Source organism: Dendrobium catenatum, unplaced genomic scaffold (genome assembly GCF_001605985.2).
Source record: "Dendrobium catenatum unplaced genomic scaffold, ASM160598v2 fragScaff_scaffold_146, whole genome shotgun sequence".
Classification (NCBI taxonomy): Eukaryota; Viridiplantae; Streptophyta; class Magnoliopsida; order Asparagales; family Orchidaceae; genus Dendrobium; species Dendrobium catenatum.
This window is the reverse complement of record NW_021318608.1, coordinates 305538-330158: the sequence shown is the minus strand read 5'-3', so window position 1 is coordinate 330158 and position 24621 is coordinate 305538. Positions and strand designations below refer to the sequence as shown.

General features: G+C 37.4%; 1 protein-coding gene across 3 annotated transcripts in view; it reads left to right on the top strand.

Moving 5' to 3' along the window:
* The window catches only part of LOC110114350 (probable bifunctional methylthioribulose-1-phosphate dehydratase/enolase-phosphatase E1 1), an 84061-nt gene that overhangs the window by 42792 nt on the left and 16648 nt on the right, over window positions 1-24621 (top strand). For 2 of the 3 annotated variants that reach the window (XM_028700977.1, XM_020847202.2), the window contains 5 exons: window positions 1018-1107; window positions 11259-11435; window positions 11636-11791; window positions 12361-12510; window positions 12591-12692. In XM_028700977.1, coding sequence (XP_028556810.1) covers window positions 1018-1107; window positions 11259-11435; window positions 11636-11791; window positions 12361-12510; window positions 12591-12692 — 675 coding nt within the window. The remainder of the gene's footprint in view (window positions 1-1017; window positions 1108-11258; window positions 11436-11635; window positions 11792-12360; window positions 12511-12590; window positions 12693-24621) is intronic. The other variant, XM_028700981.1, reaches the window with a different exon arrangement.

The following is a 24621-nucleotide window of genomic DNA, read 5'->3' as shown; positions in this document are numbered from 1 at the left end:
TTTGGTTTGATGAGGCTTATTTGTGTTCGATTTGGATTTATTTTGGGTTGGTATGATCAATTTAGGTCCATTTCAATTAATTCGATTTTAATTTGATGAAATTGAATTTAATTTTATTAAATTGAGATTCGATTTTAGTGAATTAACGTTCGATGACAATCGATTGAGTCGATTGAGCACAATCGAGCCTAGTCGGGCTCGAATTGGCACGATCCGGGTTAAATCGGGCTTGAAGTGAAAATATATGTCAGCAAGCAAGTGAATCCCTTCTAAAATGGGAAACTTTATTTATTCTACATCGCATTAATATATTGTTAGCAAGGCCTTTGACCAGTTTTAAAAAGTTTGTAAACAGCGATTTTGGATATTTTGTGGAAGTACAAAATATCTAGGGAAATTATTAAAAATTATAGAAAATATTAGGAACTTGTCAAAATTCCTAGAAAAGTTTTTTTTAATTCCAAAATAAATTTCAAAATAAAATGCAAGTTCCTTCTTACATACTTGAAGTAGAAGTTTGAGTTCAAATTTCTCATTTTGTTATTAAAATATTTAAAAAGTACCAAAAATCCTAAATAATAAAAAATAAAAGAAAATCGGGTAAAATTGTTTGAAATTTTTGACATGTTGGACTAGATTCCTTGCCTCTCAACAGCAATGCGGACATGACTTGTGTCCAGACATCCTTCTAAAAATAAAATAATGTCGTATTTATAACTTAATGAAGTTTGTTATTTTGTCAATTCCCTTGACAAGTCCGTTCTGTTAGGATTGATTATTTAATTTAAACAGCACTCTGGTTATCCCAATAATTTAGATTATTTAAGGTAACTATTTTCATCTGATTATTTGACGGTCAGCTTGGGTGTTTGTATTATTGTCTTTGTGTGTGCCAATATGCTAATAATTCTGAGATAAAAACATGCTGAAATAAAAAAGCCCACAATAGATTACCATATCATGAATGTCTACATGCCTGAATATTGTGATAAAGCTTGTAGTCTTAAAACTTCTCAGATTTCAGCATATCCGAAGGCAACTGCTGTGCTTGTACGGAATCATGGGATATATGTCTGGGGAGATTCTTGGATAAGTGCCAAGACTCAGGTTTGTTCCTTCCAAAATTGCACTTTTGTCTCCTTCAGATATAGTTTTTATATTTTGATTGTTCTTTCCTAATTGAATCATGATTGGTTTCCGAGATTTTTGCATGCATAGCTGTCTCCCACTTCATTGAATGTAGTACACCTTTCAGGCTTTTCCACTTTATGCAGCAAGCTTTTACGGAGTCAAAAGAATCGTAACACGTTTAATTTTTGTTGCGTCTGCTTATTTATAAACGGATTTTGCAAGTCCACTTTTCACGATTGGAGTAGACACATTATGCATGTACATATATTGATAATAAACAGAGAAGAAAATACTTCAATTCTTGTTTTCAATGAGGTAGAATGGTACAGATTTTATATTAGATTACACAGCACAATCAGTCGTTCCGAGAATAACACAAATTAAACTCATAAACGATCATAAGAGAAAAAAATAAAAATAAAAAGCTGGAAAGATATATAAGTAAACGGAAATGTTTCTAAATGCACAAGGCCAGGCCAGGAAGTTGAATGCATGATAATATCGTTCCCCTTTACTCCTTCGCATGGAAAGAAGTGTCCATTAGAATATTGGAAATCAGGATGTCCTTGATTTGATGATTCAGCGGAATTCTCCTTGAATGGAAGATGGGGAAATGATGGACTTGATTTGTATTTGTAGATCCAGATTATCAATCGGTCACTGACACCTTGTTCCTTTTTTTCTTTAAATGCAATCATTTTTACTGTAAACATTTGACCGAAGGTTACATTTTATCTACCGTATTCTAATGTTATGAGTTTGAAATAAGCAAGCAATCTCATTGCTTTGTTGGGACGAGGTTATGCATAGAAAACCCTCCCCGAACTATGAGTGGTGAGAGCCTCATCTTCTTTTAAAGATACAACTATGTTATTTTATATGTTTAAATGTCACTTGTTCTAAGATGTAAGATGTTTGTTTTCAAGTTCATTAATTGTAGGGTATGGCTTATGAGGATATGGTCTCGTTAATTTGATGAATGTATTCTTATGCAAAGTTTGAAGGGTATGATATTCATTTTTTTCTGGATTATACCTGGAAAGGGACTTGCCTCCTAGAGTTTCACGTTTTTTCCTTCTCTCGTGACCTCAGTAATCAACGTCTTACCCCTTGAATCCAAGACTATAACAATCAAAAACTCTATTCTCCTGGGATTGTAGCTCCTTTAGCTGCTATTGATTCACAGTGTTGTAGTTACCGTAGACACTTTCTTATTGCAATTTTATTTCTTTCGTTCCTTAGTCCTGGCACTGTATACTTGGCGACAAATTCTGTTGTCCGCTTTTTCTTGTTGCTTTCTATGAAGTATGTTTCCCATTTGTTTCTTTCTCATCATGTGCTGGAATTAAGACATTCTTGTGACAGAATTAATGAAACATATTTTATTTGACCAGTGCGGGCTCCGAAAATTTGCGCCCTTTTCTCTTTGCGGTCCCTTTTCTTTGGGCCTTGAGGAGAGTTTTAATGAGTTTGTTTCAAGGCTGATTTTCAGAAGATACATTGAGTTTTGAATAAGATATTAACAAGAGATTTTGCCCTCATTTTTTTATGACTTTATGATATGAGTTCAAGTTTCTTATAGGCGCAGGCCCCTTTAGTTAATTACCCCTCTCGATTGCGAGAGAGAACTTTTGAAGAAGGCTAGTCGTCACCTTTCTATTTTTAAAGAAGATTGGATGGTGGTGGTGGGAGATGTTGATAGACTCGATCAAGATCCCTTAGTTCCGACGTCCCGAGTCATCATAATCTATGGTCTACTTAGTTATAGGTGGTAGTCAACACTACCTGAAAGAAGGATTCTCATCGGCAACCATGGGTTGCTTCGTCTAAGGACACCTTGTAAACAAGGGGTGAATGTTTGTCTAAGAGGAAAAATTTAAATCCACCTAAGATAACATAGGGCTTTGTGCCCTATCGCCATACCCTATTTATTCATTACTCAAGGATTTGAAGCCGTTGGGGAACATACGAGCTCTGACCATAACCGTAATTTAATCGTGCCATTTGGCAGCAAAACCACCCGGCCAGAGAGTCCTGGTCATAACCGTTTGCATGTGGTGCCATTTGACAGTGAAAACACCAGTTATAGGACGTGCTACATCCTTTCTGGCAAAAGACAGTTTGAGAATTAATCCAAGTGATATTCTCAACCAGACATTTACTATTTATGAGCTAAAGTGATTTTAAGATTTATCCACCTTGGCAAACTATTGCGGGAGGTGAATGGTATTTTGCTTTAAGTGTTTAGGCGTTTTTATTTCAATTTTAAATATTTAGGTTTTGGTTACTTTTAAGTTTTGAATTTTCATAGGAATTTATAGGTATTTTCAAATATTTGGAGTCCTCTCCAGTTGAGATTTTCTGTCAACACGGCCACCATCGGGATACTTATGGGCAATTTCATTTTGTTGGCCGAGCCTTGTCGACTTTGTCAATTTGCCGACAAAGAATTAGGTTTGTTGTCGGCTTTATGCCTTTATTAATGGTTTTTTCTTGTTATAGATCTTTAAGGCCTAATATGAACGCATACAACAAATATCCCGATTGATGCCACAACGGTATATTTGTTTGATAGTTTGAGTTGTGTCGACTATTATCTATTCACATAGAAGGATCGGACTCAAACTTAAATTCATTTTTTGGCCCGCATAGGATCCTCAGCTTCACGTGTAACTATAACAGCTCACGAGGGCCCATGCGAGTATATGATGTTGAATGTATTTTGCATGATGTATTTATGTGATAGCTATTTATATACAGTGCAGTGTATGTATGAGACATGTTTGCATGTTAACATACTCGTGTATGTACTTGTGTATTTACATGTATGCATGTATTTTGTTTTTTTGCATTTGCATAATGATTATTCGTGTTTGCATGATATGTTGGTATGTAATGCAGTGGCTTAATGCATGATCATAGTGCATGATGTATTTAATTGATATTTTGCATGTTGCAATATGCGTATACTCTACATACCTTCCAAACATTTGTAAAGTGTGTATGTATGTTCCTAATGCATTAATGCATGTTTGAATGTATGAGGCGGTCTTTTATTATATTCAAACATGAATTGTGTAAATGATGATCATTTGAATGATGCACCTATTTAGAAGCCTCTAAACACCTTCTGTCCGCTTGTGTGCATGTGAAAATCTAGTAGCATTGTTTAATAGCATGATAAGCTTCATTTGTTGTGCTTCGGCAATACAATTTATCTCACTTCATCATCTGCATGTTGTCATTTTTTTCAATACTCAGCTTACAGGAGTTTATTTTAGCCTGCAAACAAGCTACGCGGTGCGTCAGGGCCCTCCTACTTGTCGCTTGCAAGTAGACTGATTTATTTAGTATGACAGCCTGGCGCCTCACATTTACTTCCTCAATTTACCAATGGCCCGCTACTTTTACTACCAATTTACTGCCTTTGATTACTAGTGAATTATAACATTGCGTTGCAGGTTGCTTGTTCCTTCTTGTAGGTGAGCCATCATGCAATGACAAACTTCTTGCAGTTGCTCGTAGATACTTGCATTCATCGTAGGCTTATTTCTTTTGCCTGCAAGCAATATGTCATTCTTGTTGCAATCTTTTTACTTAAACCTGAAGGAGATTCATCATACTTAGAGTACATTCACCGTCATTGTTTGTAGGTATGATCGCTATATATATTACAAACCTTTCACTGTCATATGCAGGCAAATTGCACTTAATGCAATTCTTCTAATGCTGCCCAGAGGTAGACATTTGTATGCATGATGAATCATCTACTATTTGTTTATAAATGTTGCTATGGATCACCTACTGCTTCCTTGAGGCATGGTGTCAGGCACTTCACATCCTCTTAGTGCTTCCTGCAGGTGGGTTGTTATGTACATTATAGGTCTCTAGGCGTCGTATCCTGATGAATTGTATTCAGTGCGACATCCATCAGCATTGCCTGTTGATGGTTCGTGGCACTGCGCCACGGGTCGTTTGCTATTTTCTATATGTGAACTGTCATGCACTCACAAATTTCTTGCAGTGGTTTTTAGACGCATGTATCTATTACAATCCTTCTACATTTGTTCGTAGATAGTATGTTGTGTTTATGACCATGCTCGCATAGGATCCATTACACTTGCAGCTTGTTTACCATTGTTGTTTGTAAGTAGGATCGTTATATGCATTGCAAGATTTCTTCTATCACCACTTTAACTTGTAGGCACATTGTGTGCTTGACAAGTTTCCTACAATGGCTTATTGATGCCTACATTTGCTATATATTGGTCATTTTTGCTTGTAAAGGATTAATGCATTTTGCTTGTTAATTGTACAATATCCTGACATTTACTACATGCTACATTTGTATGTTTGAGGGAATATTACCATTTGTAGGTAGGTTTAGTGTGTTCATTTGCATGTTGATGCTGAATACCAATTGAGCTATATTCACCGCTAGTTTCTTCATATATGTTGATTGGCAAGATGCTATATTCATTACATACTGGCTTCACATTCATAAGAGGTTGCTTCATGCATCTGCAAGCCAACTGGCATTGATTGGAGGGATACTATAACATTTATTGCAAGTTAATGTGAGCTATCGGGTTGCATTCATCATCGATTTATCTACACACGTTGATTGGTAAGTAGCTGCATTCACTTGTACATCTTTTAGTGTTCATGAGAATTGTCTACATATATTTGCAAGCTAGATGACTTCGATCGTAGGGAGAATGTCACATTTTCAAGTTCGTTGTTTGTGCTATTCTTTTAGTTAGTCAGCGCATTCATCAGTAGTTTTCTATTTAGTAATCATATCCATTAAAAGCTCCCTTCGTTGATGCTTTCAAGCTTCATCGCACAGACTTACAGGCTGACTATTATGGACATTACAAGTTTCACATTGTTCATATGTGTTTTATGACATCCACTTGTAGGTTTCATATTCGTACTTGGAGTTTCATTCACCACAGGTCCTTTGTTTGCTCATTAATGTTGATTATAATGGTTTAGATTGTTACTTAGCATTTAAATTTTTAGTGTGATTGTGAATTTATTAATTTAAGGTCTAGTTACATGTAGTTCAGTTCAAATTCTGTTTCCTGTGTTTATTCTAGTCCAGTTTCTCTATTCACTAGAAATTTTTGCAGCCTCCCGACATCTCCCCCGTTTAAGGGAAATTTAGGGAGTTGTGCCTTCCCACCATATTACAAATAGCGTGTATGGTAGGTGTCGAGCAAAACTGCAGGTATGGGTCTTCGAAGTACTTGTTTGAAAATTTAGTTTTTTCCCGGAAACATAATGTCTCATGAATGGGTACCAAGGGTTGTCCCCGCCACCCTATGAAGAGTGTGTACATGGCCTACTTGTCTCACCTCATGCACCACACCGGGCTCTATCCTATCACACTATGAAGAGCATGTATGGGTGGTCCCCCGCCACGCGCGAGTACCAAAAGTAGGATTTTTTGGCTTTTTGTGTTTCAGAGACATCATTATACCTTTGCGAGGGTGGCGGTGACGTCAGCGTCGATGGCATGAGAATCAAAACAAAAATTGCATTGTTTTCTTATTTTTTTTTATATTTGGTTGTTTTAATAATGAAGAGAAAAGGAGATGGCTATAAGTGGTGGTTTGTAGTTGGTGGAAGTGGAGTTGCTTTGCTAGAGGAGGAAGAGTGTTTGTTGTTGTGAGGGAGTAGAGTTGAAGGAATATGCAAGGGTAGTTGGCTGTGGAATTGGATAAACCAAGAGCTGGACTAATGGCATCGGCATAGTGAGACTGTATGAAAGTTGCAGATTGGGATTGTTTGTGTCATGGAGATTTGCTAAGATGGAGGAATTGGGTCCACTGGATTGTGTAATTGGGTCAGGTATTTGAACTGGTAGTCGAGCTAGACGACTATGTGCGATCGGGTAGCTGAAGAAAACGGGATAGGGTTCTTTAAACAAGATCAAACTATAGAGCCGGATGGGTCAATCGAGATGCTCAATTAGTTTGATCGAGTGCAGGAGGACGGTCGAATGCCGGTTGGGTTGTTCGGCTATATTGGGCACGAGTTGATCAGCTAGATCGTAGACGGAGGCTGGAAGGGGGAGATTGGATGGTGCAAATAGTCGGGTCTTCGATCAGGAGGAAGGGTGTGATTGGCCTAGCAGCAATCTTTTTCCTGCTCGCATGAAATCGGCTTGGGCAAGGTGATATCGGATGAAAGTCGGAAGTAGGTCAGTACAAGTAAAGATTCGCAGAGGATAATTTGCATGAAATATGGGAAGGAGAGCTATCCGTTAGATTGCGGGTTCTGTTCTTCCTGAAGCAGGGATCGACAACAATGATCGAAGGATCCGAACAAGGGAAATGGCATAGTAGTCGGGTTGCACGATCGAGCATTGAGTGTAGTTAACAGTTGGATTTGCTTAGGTGGCTTGGTGGAGGTTGGTGGAGTTCGGATCGTGAAGCATAAATAGATGGTGGAGGGAGGAATGTATTCGGTTGGGAACTCTGAATCGAGGAGATTTTGCGTGAGGGAAGATGAAAAGAATGGGTCATTTTTAATAGTTAAGAGTGTCTCCGTTTAGGCTTCGAGCAAAGCAGAGCAAATTCTGAGTTGTTTCGGCGTCGATCAGTAAGTTTTACTGGGATTTGAGCTGAAAATCGAGGAAAACCGGCGTTGGTGCAGTTACAAGGAATTTTTATTTCTATATATATATATATATTTTGTTTGATATTCTTTTATTTTTTATTTTTAATTATATAATAATAATAATAATAATAATAATAATAATAATAATAATAATAATAATAATAATAATAATAATTTTTATTATTATCATGGAAATGACAAGAATGATGTAGAATTTTGCATGCATCAAATTGTGTGTGTCATTTCCTCAATTTGTGTGTGATTGCCACGGGATTCATTCTGGTTTCCTTGCATGAATTTTGTTGAACAAAGTTACAATTATTTTTAGTTGACTTGGACGTTTCGAATGCAATAGCGAAGTCTGTTTTGTGACTGTACGTCATTTGGGCAACGTCACACGTCAATTTCAGGTGTCGGTCGCTAATTTTGATCGTTTCCATCGGATTTGACTTTGAAGGGCTCCTGCTTAATTAATTATTTATATGAGATTAATTTGGCCGCTTGGCAAGCCTTGGTGAATATTTTTGTAAGAAACTCGCTTTATGCTAGCGTGAGGAATGCACAATACTTTGGTGATCTCGTTCATTTTATCTCTTTTATCTTTGTTTTGGTGTGTGTGCGTGATTGAACTTTTGTCAAGTGTGATACATAACGCATATCTTTCTGTCGTGTGAGTCTTAGAATCGTTTTAAAGTTTTATGTTTGGTTTTTAAATTTCTTGTGAAAATTTCGAAGTTTAAAATGAAATAAACATGTTTGGGGATGACTAAATTATTGTTTGGAATAAAATACGCATGTTTTCTGAATTTGCATAAAATATTATTAATCTTTGCTTATATTGAAAGTTTGGCAAATAAGATTGTATTTTTTATGTCTTCATCATGTATATGTTCCTAGGTTTCATTAGCATACCTTTGACCTTTATTATTCTACGTAAAATCATTACCAAAACTTATGTTTGTATAATCGTGTCATCTAAAAGCCAGATATGTCCAGATATGGCTATCGGGTCAATTGAAAATATAATAAATGATCTAATCAAACTCAACATAGTTATTGTGCGGATTTAAATTACATTCCTACATTTGAGGCATAATCTTGAGGAATTTTTATGCTAGATAGATAATTTAAGATACTTATTTGAAAATTACTATTTGTTGATTTTGAGTGACTTGTATGTGCTAAATCATAACTAGTGGGTCATTCTTTATCATTTTGGAAAAGTATTACAATTAAAATTGATGAAATAACAATATTTTTCTATTTAATGAATACAGAGTTCAACAACATGAATAATTTAAAAATTGTAAGCAAGGCGAATGTGGTGTATATGAATACTATGATATGTTTATGAGTGTTGTAGTTAAACATTATTTTTCTTCATATTATTTTATTATTGTTATTTGTTTCATTAATGAGTTAAGTGAGAGATTGGAATGAATTGAGTGCATGAATACTCCTTCGAGGATACAAAAGAAGATTTGCAATTTTGTTGAATGTGAATCTACATATATCAGAATTCATTCATGAACTCGAGCATGTTCTTGAATACAAATTACAAACGAAAGTTGAATTTGAAGTTTAAATTTACTTCAGTTGTGAGCTATACCACCATTTGAAACTTAACTTGAACTTGAGACGATTGATTATATTTGAACCTAAATTAAATTCTAAATCCAATCCTGAGAATGAACCTATACTTCCCATTGAAACTCCTAAAGATAGACCTAAATTTTTAAAGGGCATTGAATATTTTTCTTAATGAGATGGATAAATCATGCTTGTAATAGTCAATAAATCTAATGAGAAATTTGATAACGTGAATGCTAAGTGTAAAATTGAACAACTCATGACTATTATATATGATAAATCAATTGTACCTCTAATGAAAATTTTAACAAATTTATTTCTACTAATCAAACATACTGATTTTATTTTGGATTTTTTGCTTATTGGTTTGCAAACTCGTAAACAAACACTTATTAGGTGAAATTAAAATTGCTCTAATATTTCAATGAATTTGTAAATTCCAAAAGCTATAAAAGAAACATGAATTTTGAAGTATTGTCAAATCTTAAATTATATAAATTACCTCCGTTAATATTTAAGCCATTTCAGTTAGTTTTCTATATGGAGGTTATTCACCCGGTTGAGCATTTCATAAAAGTCAGGTGCACATCTTTTCAATTTTCGTTATCTTCTCAATTTAAACAAGCTAGATTATAAATCATTATTAGATTTCGTTATGATGCATATTAGCAATCTAATATTTTCATTATTTTTTCCATGTTATTTATATTATTTGAATAATTTGTCTAATTTTCATGAAGAGATTCGGAGAAAATTAATTGTTTATTATAATAGTATTAACTGAGACTTGTTGAATTCAAATATGTAGTAAGATAATCGTGTGTTTTAATCTTGAAATGCTTCCTACGGGGACCTTTAAGAAATTAACAATAAAAAATATAGGGTCATATGAGATCATACATCAAATTAGAATAAATACTCATGAAATGAAAATTTCAGTAAGCTCTCTATTATTTCGAACTAAATTTCATGAACCTTTTGTTAATATTGTGAATTCCTCTCTCTTTTCATCTATTCCTTATGAATTTATATCCAACAACTTACTAGTTAGTTTTTCTTATTTTATTATATAAGCTATCTTATATGTAGGTATTATACTCACTGCTGATGTTGGATGTCAGAGGTTTTCTATGTTTGGTATAATAGAGTTGTTTTTGATGATTCATTAATTATTGTGTTTGAAGCATGACTATTTTGCATAGATCTGTATGACAGAGATTAAATACTTAATTTTATTAGAACTGAATATTTTTCAAGTTGACTAGAATGATGCTAATTGGAAGGCCTTAATATTTACTTTAATAGGGTTGTACAAAGTATTTTTAGTTATACTGTTTGTGCCTATAATTGATAATGGATAGTAGAGGTTTCTAGTGCTTTGGGATTACATATTTATTCATGATGATTCATAGAGTGTTTTTTCTTGGTAGGAAGCGTAAGTTTTTTGCCCACATCTATTAAATGCTTAATTTCATAGAGCTGGATTTCTCAAGAAAGTCAAAATGATATAAAAAGGCCGATGTATTCACTTTCTAAGGATTATAGTTAAAATTGGATCTGCCTCGAGTTTTTTATGTTTTCTTCTCTTTTGAATTTTAGCAACCAATGAACTTTCCTCCTGGCTCTCGGGACTATAGAATTCAACGTCTTTGTTTTTGCAAGATAGTTGCTACTTTAGTAGCTTTCAATTTGTAGAACTATTGCTGCAGCTGATTCATAAATCTTGTATTATTTGCGGTTTTCCTTTGTTTCTTGCAGCACTTTCTCACCCACCCCACCCTCTGAAATGCCTTTAATGTCTGTGTGTTTCCCTGCTTGCTTTTCCCATCCTACTTTTGCTTTTAGCAATCTAATGCAGTAATGCCAACATTTTATTTAAAGTTTTTTGTTTTTTCTTTTATCATACTCAGGCAGAGTGTTATCATTATTTATTTGATGCTGCAATTAAACTCCATCAGTTGGGAATTGACTGGAAAATTCCAAGCCATGGTCTTATAAAAAATGAATCTTATCAGAGTGGAAGCAAACGGAAGTTTAATGTTTATGCAAATTCAGGACTTGCTGTACAAGCTTCCGTACCTTCAAGGGTAAGTTCCTCGTTTCTTTTTTTGATAGGCTCTTAAAATGTAATAGTTTAGAAAAAAGAGCATGACCATAAACAGGTGGTACTCTTATATAGGAGAAAATATATATTTCCCTCTTCTACACTCATTAACTTTCGTTAATGACTTTACAGAAACCTGAATGGGAATATTGTAATTTGTAATCTTCTTATGGTATGTTGCAGAAATTCATTGTGCTTGATATTGAGGGGACAACAACGCCAATATCTTTCGTCACAGAAATTCTTTTTCCCTATGCTCGTGATAATGTGCGGAAGCATTTGACATCTACATATGACAGCTTGGAGACCAAAGATGACATTAAACTATTGCGTGCCCAAGTAATGGTTTACTCTTTTTGCTATAGCACTGTTCAGCTTTGTCCATTTTTTTTAAAAAAACTTGTATTAGTTATATTGTAAATGCTTTTCATTGGGCTTGCTAGATGATCATTTTCTAGCCATGAAATCATATAAAATGCAACATTGCTGCGTTATTCTTAAAATTTAACTGAAAAAAAACTCTATCTCTGTATCTTGCCATTCATGTACATTTAATAAGTTGCCCTTTCTTTTATAGCGATATATTCATGGTGTATTTTATGTATTTATTATCTTTGATTTGATGGTTTTTAATTGAGAATTTATAAGCTTTTCTTCTGTACGATTCGTAATATTCTATTTGTCTTTTTTGAAATAAAATATCTTAAATGCTTTCCCATTCTTTTGAATGCACGTCAGCTTCCTTTTGAATCTTTCTATTCTGAATTAATAACTTCTTTGCTAAGTGTCAAAAACACTTTTTGGTTCTTGAATGTCTTTGATTTATCTTTGCAATTTAATTTAAATCATAATTGTTTTTTTTTTTGAATATCTATATAGTATCTAGTTATGTTTGCATTTCTATACAGGTTCTTGATGACTTGGAGAAGGGTATTGCAGGTTCTACACCCATTCCACCTGACGATACTGGGAAAGAAGAAGTGATTGAGTCCTTAGTTGTCAATGTTGAGGCAATGATAAAAGCTGACAGAAAAATCACAGCACTAAAACAGTTGCAGGTAATAAAATGCATATAATTACATGGAATGCTCATGCCCACTTATTGCTGTTTATTTGTCTTTTATACTTTTACATTCAGGGACATATATGGAGAACTGGCTATGAAAATAATGAATTGCAAGGTGTTGTTTTTGATGATGTTCCTGAAGCTCTTGAAAGGTGGCATGCTAGTGGCATCAAGGTATGATCAAAACTTATGTTTGAGATGTTTAATGCCATCAGATGTAACATTTTTACTGGACGTGCTGTTATGCTATAGTTAGGTTACTTTAGGCTGTTGCTTTCAATTAACAGCACAAAAATCTATCCTAAACTGCTTGGTTAAGGATTTCTTGGAAGTTGTCGAATCCAAATTTGTTTGTGGGAGACACTTTGACTTTATCAAAACTAGCTAATGTGATGGATGATGAATAAGAAGAAATTTGTCTGCTTAATATTATAAGCTTTAATGGCAAAAGATCCAAAATCCAAACCCATCATTTACAGGGTTGGGAAGGCGATAAGAAATGCTGCACCTAAAAAAATAATAGAATAGTACAATATTTGATTACATATCGGTTAATTAGGATGAATATGTGTCTCCTGCCATGTTGACTTGGTTTGGGTCGTGGCAAGTGCCTCTGGTGAAAGCCCTTGGCGAGTGCCCTCGGAGAATCCATTTGGCAAGTGCTCTAGGCTATTATGTTCTAGTTTCAGATGCCAACTAAGTGGTTGTAGTTGGTGTAGTCACTACAGCTAAGTCTAGGTAGGTGAGCATCTCTTACTGATAGAATTGTGGGCTTCGAAAAGTTGCGCCCTTGTTTTATTGAGAAATTTTAGGTGTTCCAAGTGAAATTTCCGTAATGCATATTTGATTGCATATAAGACATAACACAACTATTTCGCCTTCATTTTATGAGGACTTAATAAGATAGTTTTTGATTTCCCATAGGAGCAAGCCCCTATGGTTAACTACTATTCCCAAGCTTTCGATTAGGGCTAGTTGTTAGAAGTTGAATGCTAAGTATATAGTAGCACCAATTTGATTCACACTAAACAAATGTACTACCAAAAATTAAAAGTGGATGGTGGGGGAAATGATGCTGAACCCAATTCAAATCTCATAGCATTGTTATGGATTATAATTTACTTAGTCATAGGAGGTAGTCGACTTAACTCAACTAAATAATCCTTCTCAACATCCATTGGTCATATTATCGAAAGGCAGCTTTATAGATCTGGTTGAATGTTTGTCCAAAATGATAAATTAAAGTCCATCTTAACAAACAAAAGGCTTTGTGCCTTATTAAGTTTACCCTATGATTTATAATTCAAGGGTTTTTAAGTTATTAACAACTTATATGATTTAGCCATGACTGTAATTTAATAGTGTCATGTTTGCAATCAAACCACTTGGTTATAACTTTTTACCAGTAGCTCCATTTGATGGTAAAATCATTGATTAAAGGACACAAGGCATATCCTTACTAGTGATAGATTATTTGAGAGTGGATATAGTGATATGTTTAAAAAGATATTAACTCTTTCTGAGCTAAGGTTATTTTTTAATTTATCACCTACAACAAAGATTGTAGCAGGTAAAAGATTAAGGAGTGGTATATTTTTCTTTAATAATTTTATACTTCTCAAAATTTTGGATTTTTTTATATTATCAAGATTTAAGTTTAAAGTGATTTGCTGTAAGATTTGGGGGCAATTTAGAAATCACGGTCTCCTTAGCTGATATTTGTTTTCAACATGACCATCATCAAGGTTTTGGGATGCTTTCATCTTGTTACTTTTGACCTTGCCAACTCCGCAAATTTGTGCGCAAAGAATTGGGTTAGATTTGGGTTTACTTCTCGTTTGCCCTACATTCTCAGACATTAGGTTTGAACCTTGAGCATGATTGTCAAAGTATATATAGATGAATTTAAAATATATATATATATATATATATATAGATGAATTTAATTTAATAAAAGAGTTAGTAAATTTAAAAATTATTTTAGGCTTTTAGCACAATTGCATGGTTTTTAAAGCTAGATAATTTAAGTTTAATTTATTTTTAACCAACACAACATTCTAATATTCAAATTTGGACATTAGCACACTTATTGAAGCACGAGCACGTGAAATTATTTTGGCGACTTCATGTATTTTGTACGCCCTTCAATGTGTTTATAAAGCTTACATATTTCATAATGCACTTGCATTTTTATATGCATGTATATGGTACACTTCCACGCATTTCGGTGCATTTTCATATTTTTTATACATTCGCATGGTTAACTTGCATATTTTTTTGGTGCATTCACATTATGTACTCACATTTTTTGTCATACTCAAAACGCTTTTGGGACAGTGACACGCTTCATGGAGTAGTTGCATGCTTCTTGAGATAGTTACATTTTCTTGTAGTAGTCGCACACTTGTTGATGCAATTGCATACTTCTCGTGTGCTTCTTGAAGTAGTTGCATGCTTCTAGAGCCAACTAAATGCTTCTCGAGGCAATTTCCTTTGTATTTGAAAGTTGTGTTACGATGCATATATAATTTTGAAATATCATGCTTTTAATTATTTGCATGAATATATGACATTTAGACGCATGCAATGTTTCATTTTGAATTCTAAAATGTTGTCTTTTGTCTCTTCCCTACTTATGTGCATATGTTATGGATTCGATTATGTTTTTGATGAATTTAAATATTGTTACATTTTTTACTTTACCAGAATTTATTTTCAAGTGGCTGTAGTTTAATGTGATGGGTTTTGTGAGGAATTACATTTTCTTGTTATAAATATGGCCACTCCCTAGTTCATTTCTATTGTTCAAATTCATTGAGCGAGTTCTTAAGAGTTTTGTGTTATTCATGAGTGCCCTAAGAGTGTACGAAGATTCAAGTTCTTACTCATAAGCAGCTGCATTGTTCAATAAATGTTCTTTGTAAGTGTTGACCTATGTGTAAAAGAACAAAAAAAGAAAAAAAATCCTGCATACCTTGCACAGTCAAAATCTATACCCATGCAAATACTGCAGAAATCCCACTGAAATCTCTGTGTATTCGGCGCAGCTTCTATCTCCTCACACAAATTTCGCTACAGCTCCTCGATCCCGCTCCCATCCAGGTCTTTAAATACCGAGCGAACGAAGTCACTCGGCACTGGCTCTCCGCTCTCTACTTCCTCTCCCACGACCGAATTCCTCTGCTTCCCGCTCTTCTCCCGTTCGCTACCTCTCTCGCAAGCAGCTGCTACGACATCTCTCCCTCACACACACTCCAGCTCCGACACTTCCTCCATCCCGTCGCTGCATCCCGATTCTCAGAGAGAGAGAGAAAGAGAGAAAGAGGGAGAGAGAGAGCAAGAGAGGCTTTACCTTACCTTACCGAACCAGCTCCGACGCCCGATCTCCTCTCTTCCCCGCGACCAAGACTCAAACCCGACTCCTTCATACTCCCAATCCCCTCTGCCTTAGAATCTCCCCTAGCCGGTGCTCATCCTCCATCGGGTCGGAAGTTCCGACATTTTGATCTCAAGCAACAACAGGAGCGGCTTGCTGTGAAGGTAACTTTCTCCCTTCAGCTCGCTTCTTCGGCCAAGTCCCGTAAAATCGAGAACTGAGAGCAGTAGGGAGAGGAGGGATTTGATTTTTCTTTTTAATATTATAATTAATTATAATTATTAGCATTTATAATTAATTATAATTGATCCAAGCACGCCTTTGGTGCGCGTGGTGGGATCGGATCCCGGTGCGACACCTACGACGAGGTAGGGGAGTGACCCCTCTATTCATGTGCCAACCACGACAACCCCGCTAAGGTACGAATTCTTCTAAACTCAAAACTCTGCTTCAATGTTCGTGGCGAACTGGAAAACCGCTCCAAGCACGCCTTTGGTGCGCGTGGTGGGATGGGACCCCGTTGCGGCACCTACAACGAGGCGGGGTCGCTCAAAAGTACCTCCGAGCGGGGGGAAATTAAAATTGCTTTTCAAAAATGCTTTTTAAAATCACATGCAGGCCTTTGGTGGCGTGGTGGGAGAAAACAAAATACAACCGCCGCGGTGTCTCATCAACACCAACCGTGCACGTCTTTAGTGACGTGGCGGGTAGGCGGCCTCTTGGTTTTTCCCCTAAACGGGGGAGACGCCCGGAAGTTGCCAAAATTTTGTCTGAAATACAGACAAGGACTTGGAACAAATTGGACTTGTGGACCTGATTCAATTGATCTAAATAAATATGAACTCATGTATAAAGAAGAAGAAGAAGAAGAGCACATAACTTGGACTCTCATTTGAACTTCAACAAGGATTTGAACTCATTCTTGAACTTGCAAATGAACTATAACGAAGATTTGAATTAGAATATGATTTGAACTTGAACTCCACAAAAACAACAGAAGACTTGAGTTGGACTCAAACTGAACTGCACTTGAACTTAAACTTGAACACAAATGAGCTTGGTGCAAGAAGTCTTAGCTTAGACTTGAACTTATACTCTGGACTCAAGCTTGCATATGGAGTAAATGATAGCGAACTGAGCTATAGTTTGAATATTAAATGAATGACATGTAACTTTGCAAAGTAACAATATTAATCATACAAGCAAGGACATGTGATATATACAATGATGAATTTATGATTGATATCATCATATAAGCAAGCGAATGGAAATAAATCTTCAATACATGCAAGATGATGAGCTTCTAATTTGATTGCAAGTAGAACGAGTTTCCAATATGACATGCTTCTAATCAACATAGCAAAGTCTTCAATCAACATCAAGATGCTATCGTGTCAGCAAAGGTCTAGGTTAAATACAAAGGGAATATATATGGAACTTATCGTGAAACGGAAGATCTATAATGACTATAGAACCTACAAACATCATGAAGACTCATGCATCAAAGGCCATTAGGAAGGTTTGGCATGCAATAGACATAACAAGGTGACACATTTAGATGCATTCGAGTGAACATCAACATACAAAAGATTAGTTCATCCGTGTAAACAAGTAAAAATCAAATACAAAAACATTGCAAGACTACTTGAATGAGTAAGGCATTACGATGAATAAAGCTCCAAGTATGATTGCTCGCATGAAGTGGCTAATAACAATCAGGAATGAGGTGTGATTTAAATATAGATAGATCACAAAGAACCTTAGCAACAAATTGGTTCTTTGAGATGTATTTAAGAAAGCTATCCGCAAGCAAAATATAGAAAGTTTCAACAAGTGCAAGTCTCCATGGGCCACTGTACAAGACTCGAAGTGCACCCAATCTAATGTCCACGAGCAAGATACAAAGTGATTATATCAAGTACCAAGTGTTTATGAGTTACAATAAGAAGTTTAATTTTGTGTGCAACAAGCTATATACGAGCTTCTACAACTTAAAGCAGGAGATTAGTTAGTGCACTATGATCCACCTACAAAAATTAACAAATAGTGCACGACAGTCTACCTGTACAAAGCAGCGAACAATTCAATTCAGAAGCTGCTACGATACGCCACCGGATCCGCAACTTGTATGCAAGCGAACAGAAGGCGTCTACGAATACTTTCAAAGTACCCTCACACGTGAACCATAGTTTGTGTACACATAGGTACACTAAAAGGGGTAAAAACAATTATAAAACTCGCAAGAGCCCCGGCGAGCGTGTTGTTGGTACACACGTGACGTCTAATGATGCTGCGCGGGTTATTAAATTTAAACCCGATTCTCCTAGGTAGGTAAAAAGGAGTAGACATGGTTTAATTATAAAATGCCCCCAAACACCCGCATGGGCCCCGACAAGCTTGTTATTGGTACACACGCGACGTCTAGGGATGCTGCACGAGTCAATAAGTGAATTCAAGTTCGAACCCGATCATTCTATACAGGTCAATAGAAGTCGACAGGGTTCAAACCATCAAACAAATATGTGGCCGTGACGACCAGAATATTTGTTTATATACATTCATATTAGGCCTTCAAATCCTAAAATCAAAAGAATTCACTAATAAAAGGCACGAAGCCTACGAGAAACCCGATCCTCGGTCAACAACTCTGCCGAGTTGACAAGGTTCAATCCATAAAGAGAAATGACCCCGAACACCCCGATGATGACCGCGTTGAACAAAAATCTCAAACGGAGGGATCCATTCCAAATAATTTCCAATGCCGTTCCAAATATCCAAAAACCCAAAAACTCCACAAAAATTCTAAAATTTCAAAAATATTTAAATTTGAAATTCAACCCATCAATCACTTAAATCAAAATCCATCCACCCTCCGCAACAGTTTGTCAAGGTGGACAAATTTAAAATAACTTCAGCTCACAAAGAGCCAAATGCCTAGTCAAAAATATCATTAGGATTTATTCTCAAACCAATCTTCTGCCAGTAAGGATGTGGTACGTGTCCTCTTACCGGCAGTTTTGCCGCCAAATGGCACTGCAGGTAAACGGTTATGACCCGGGGCCCTCTGAACCGAGTGGTTTTTGCCGCCAAATAGCACCACGAAATATCGGATATGGCCATCGCTGTTACATTCCTTATTGGCATCAAATCCTTGACATATGAATCAATAGGATATGATCGATAGGGCACAAAGCCCTCTGTAAGCTAAGGTGGATTCAAATTTGTCCCCTTAGGTAAATACCCACCCCAGGTTTACAAGGTACCCTTGGACGAAGCAACCCATGGCTTCCGACAAAGATCCTTCTGTCAGGTTGGGTTGACCACCTCCTCTGACTAAGTAGACCAGGGACCACGATGGCCCGGGACGACAGAACCATGGGATCTTGATCGGGTCTATCATCCATTCCCCCACCATCCGCTTTAAGTGCGAGATTGTGAAGTTTCTATTTTAAATATGAAATATCCAAATCTTTCAATACTCCGAATTCTCAAATTCTCCAAATTCCCAAATCCAAATCCAGTTCTCCAAATTCCAAACCTATTGCTGCTACTATATGCCAGATAACACTTATTCTTTACGTATCTGATTGACGACTAGCCTTAATCGAAAGTTCTTTCTCGTGATCGGAAGGGGTAATTAACTATAGGGGCTTGCGCCTATAGGAAACCAGAACTCAGATCATAAAGTCCTCACAAAATGAGGGTGAAATCTCTGGGTAGTGTCTTATCTACAAACCCATCTGCCTTCCAAAATTTAGCTCGGAACTTATTCAGTTAAAACTCCATCGCCGAAAGAAAAGTGCGAGCGGGGCTGGGGCCGAATTTTCGGAGCCCACAGATTTATGGCGACTCCGCTGGGGATTGGTTTCTCTTTCCATCTTTGGCTAGTCGTCTCAGTTTTATAGTGGCAGTTATTTCAACCCGTACTCAAGATTTTGAGTCTTTCAAAATGATCGTTTAATGATTCAAAACTCTGAATTTTCTAAAATGGTCATTTGACAAATTCAGTTGGCATTCAATAGAGTTTTAAAATTATTTTTATTGCTTGTTTATGCTAATTATTTTTGTCTATTTTTATTTTTGTGTTCTGTGCAAGTCTCTGCATTTTGAAAGTGCGGGGTGATGTATCAGATTCTAATTACTAACCCTTGCATTTTATTTATGCAGATGGATCTACAGAATACCTCGATGACCGTCCAGCTGGGACGAGGAGCCAGGATTCAGCTGGCTAATGCTGTTATTGAAACTGGAAACACTGGAGCTACCATCCAATTTGGTAGTGTTGATTTCCCTGCTGTCGTTGCAAGAGCTTTCAAGGCTCCTACTCGTCGCACGCATCTGCCGGCGCAGCGATCCGCTACTAAAGCTCCTACCCATCGTGTGCATCTACCAGCACAACGACCTGCTGCCGAAAATCCTCGTGGGAGGATTTTTGTGTTCGAGAGGCTGTTACGGCCTGAGGCCCTGACCACCAGAAGAATTGTGAATGGTGGAAGAGTTTCTGTGGTAGCTGCAAACACCACCGCTCTGTCGACCGGGTTATCTACACCCGAGAAGAATGATGTCGAGGCTTCCTCATCTGGAGGAAGGCTCACCAGGAGGCAAAGGAGAAAGAAAAATGCTGAGCTCCGGGCTCAACAACAATTCTCAGCCCATCCCTCTAACTTGCCGGCCCAAGAGCTGGGACTTCAGGCTGCTGGTCTCATCAATGGATTCGCGAATTTGAAATGGGTGAAGAGAAACAGCTCCACTGATGAGCTGAACAAATCATTTTGAGACCAGCAGCCTGAAGTCCCAGCTCCTTCAAAGAGGAAAGAGCCTGAAACTCTGTCCGCTCGAGTATTTAGAGTATTGATGACAGTGAAGGATAAAGGTCTGAAGAAGAAGTTTCAACGGCCTTTAGTGATCGAGACTAGAAGAACCCCGCCAAGGGAGCGTCTGCCCTTTGCTGCAGAAGGAAGAGAAGAAAGGAAAAACCCACGCAGTGAACATCGGGGCGTGACACCTGAACCATATGTTTAGGGATCCGCTGCTGAAAGGTCCCGGTGGAATGGAAAGCAAGTCTGGAGGCCAAAGCCTCGAAGGAATGAGAAGGAACATAGAAGAGAAGGAAGAACGGATTTGGGCGTGACATTCGGTGAGGCTTCCCGGAGATCCGCCCCCGTCAACAAACGATGTCAGAAGTGGGCCTTAAAAATGACCCATAATGACACTCCTCCAGATGGTAGACACCTTGGAGAATCCTCCAGGGGATCCTGTCGCCCAACATCCCCTCTAAAGGAAGAGACTAACTTCGATCGTAGTCCGCTGGTTGAAGAAGTCCCCGTGCCTAACCAAGAGCCGGAAATCGAGTGGCGGCGTCGCTCGGAGATCCGAGTACTAGAAGAAGAAGGAAATATGGAAGGGGGAGACAACATTGAAGTAGAAGAATTCCTTGAAGGGGAAGAAAATATGGATGAATTTATGGAGGAAAATCTAGAAGAAGAAATACAAGAAACAAATAACACATTGGACATGGAGGTATTCTATATGGTGAAACACACCAATGCTAATGAAGAAGCCTACTACGATGATGATGAAGACAATCAACAACCGCCGGTTAGGCGAGTTTATCAACGTCGTCGTGAAGCTGGGTCCACCACTGGCAGAGGTGGTCATTCCCAAGCTGAAGAGGAAAGAGAAGAAGCCGAGGAGAATCCCTTCGCTGACGAGAATGTCACACTTGCAGAAATGCAAAGACATATAAGGCGACAAATGAGAGCCAAAGATAGAGAAATCTCTCAGTTGAATGAGAAGATGACTGAGATGATGGCTCAGATGAGGGCAATGATGCAGATGATGCAGAGAACTGCCGCTGTTGGTGTCATGCCCAATCCTCCTGCTGATCCTCCAAATTTCTAAATGCTTCAAGTCTCTGGAGTACGAAGTATTCTTGAAGGTGGTCACGAGGCTCATAATGTCATCCGTCAGCCCACTCCACAAAATGTTGCAAGTACTTCTGAACCTGTGACCGCTGCACAGTTGGAAGGAATAATCACAGAAAGAATCAGGGCTATTATAGCTGTTGACCAAGCAGAAAAGTTGGTGGGTAAGGGTCGTCCGTATCCTGCTGAATACGACCAAGTACTATATCCGAAAGGGTTTTCGGTCCCAAAGTTCAACACTTTTAACAGTAATAACAACCCCAGGAAGCACCTGACACAGTTTAAGGCCACCTGCGGGACCACATGAGGCAATGACGCCCTACTCTTCCAACAATTCGTCAGCAGTTTGACAGCAACTGCTTTCGAATGGTATGCTGAACTGCCGAATGATTCTGTGAAGACCTTCGTAGAATTGGAAAATATATTCGTGAAGAGGTTTGCTAGTGCAACTGAGAAGATCACAATCGCTAACCTCGCTTTGGATAAGAGAAAAAGAGAAAAGTCAGTGACCAAATATATCACTCGCTGCGTAACCTGAGCATGAAATGTGAGTAGCAATTTGAAGAAGAGCATGCCGTACAGTTGTTAATGGGCAACATTGATGACAAGATGCAACCCTTCCTGTGCATGGCTACAATCAACACATTTCAAGACTTGCTCGACAGAGTGGCCAAGTTTGAGAAATTGAATTTCTCCAGATCAGAAAATCACTCTGATAAGCCTAAGAAAGCTTAAGGCCCCGGGTGCTAGAAGGGGTGAAGCCGACTCTACGTTCTTCTCTAGAGCTGATAGAGAAAAGTAAGTGATCTACAACGTAGATAAGGGCAAACAACCAATGCAATATCAAGAAAAGCCTAAGTAAGTCTACAACCCTTACCCCAACCGAAGCTGATACTCGTGGGCAATGATAAACCACAAACTTATCAAGGTGGAGGAGAACGCCAGAGACAGGCAATAGAAACTGGTGATAGAACGTTCCAATCCCTCAAAGATAAAATGAATAAAGAATATTAATTCAAGAGGGAGAGTGTGCCAAATTATTTCGACAAGTGTTGAAATCGGGTTTAGAACTTCCTGAATGCAAGAGACCCGAAGAGTCGAAGCACACTGGTGTGAGAGCTCGTTTCTTTGATTTCCTTCCAGGATCGTCCGGGCCGATTTTGGATCGTCCTGGGACGATCAGTGCATGGCAAAAGTCAGTGAGCAAGAGTTTTTATCGTCAAAGGAAATTAATTATCGTCCTGGACGATTGGATTTTGTTCATATCATCCTGGACGATCAGGTTTGTTTTAAAAGAAAATCAGCTCGATTTGATGAGAGAGAAAATCATTTTTTTATAAAAAAAATATCTGAGGAGAGAGAAGGAGAAGGAAAGCAAAGGAAAAACTGGATTTCGGAAGCCGCAGAGCGCTTTTCGTCCGTCGCCGCTGTTGGGAGAGTTGTTTATCTCGCAGTAAGGACTCCGTATCCTATTTCTGTTTTTGAAGATGTTGAGTTTTGATAATTTTGTGCTCAGATTTGTGTTTTCGTTACCGAAAAACGCGCACCGTTTTGTATTGACGAAAGTTTCACCGCACAACTTTTTGTATGTTATTGATATAGTATTTCTGCACGTTTTGATTATTTTCTGGAGAATTTTGACCGGTTAGTTTTGATTCGGCGGTGTTTTATGTTGACTGTAAATTTATATGATGTCGGAAATTGTTTGGGCAGTAGAATAAAAGTCTTATATTGTTGTCGTGCATGTTCTGTATTAATTTGGTAATTTCTGATTTTAGGAATTTTTGTGTAAATTCCGTATACTGCCGTTATGCCGCTGGATTTTCGTACGATTTTCGATTTTCTGAAATTGATGATTTGAATGCATACGTATACTAATGTTTATGCCGGGTAGGTCGACTATGGAAGCCATACATTTATTCAGAGGTTTGATGGAAAAATATAGAGGAAATAAGGAGAATCTACATATGATATTTATTGATTTAGAAAAAGCATATGATAAAGTTCCAAGAGAAGTGCTATGGAGAGTTCTTGATAAGAAAGGAGTCAATAATGCTTATATTCAAATCATTAAAGATATGTATGCAGGAGCTATTACTTGTATTCAAACACAAGGTGGTTTGACCAAGTATTTCCCTATTTCGGTTGGGTTACATCAAGGATCAGCCTTAAGCCCATATCTATTTGCTTTAGTCATGGATGTTCTCACTAGACATTTGCAAGATGATGTACCTTGGTGTATGCTTTTTGCTGATGATATTCTTCTTGTTGATAAGACTAGAGAGGGAGTTAAAGGTAAACTTGAATTATGGAGGTCAACCTTAGAGTCTAAAGGTTTTCGCTTGAGTAGATCTAAAACAGAATATATGGAGTGTAATTTTAGCAGTAATAGTCCTAGTGAGGGGATTGTGACTTTGGACGATCAAGTCATTAATAAGAGTACACATTTTAGATATCTTGGATCTATTGTTCAGAGTGATGGTGAAATAGATGGGGATATTATCAGCAGAATTCAAGTTGGATGGTTGAAGTGGAGGAATGCATCGGGCTTGTTATGTGATAGAAATGTACCCCTCAAACTTAAGGGAAAATTCTATAAGATGGTAGTGAGGCCTGCAATGCTTTATGGTGCCGAATGTTGGCCATTAAAAGAGAAGCATAACATTAAGTTAAGTGTGGCAGAGATGAGGATGCTTGGGTGGATGAGTGGCTTTACCCTTAGAGATAAGATACGAAATGAGCATATACGTGAAAAGGTTGGAGTAGCTCCAATAGAAGATAAGATTAAAGAAAGTCGCCTTAG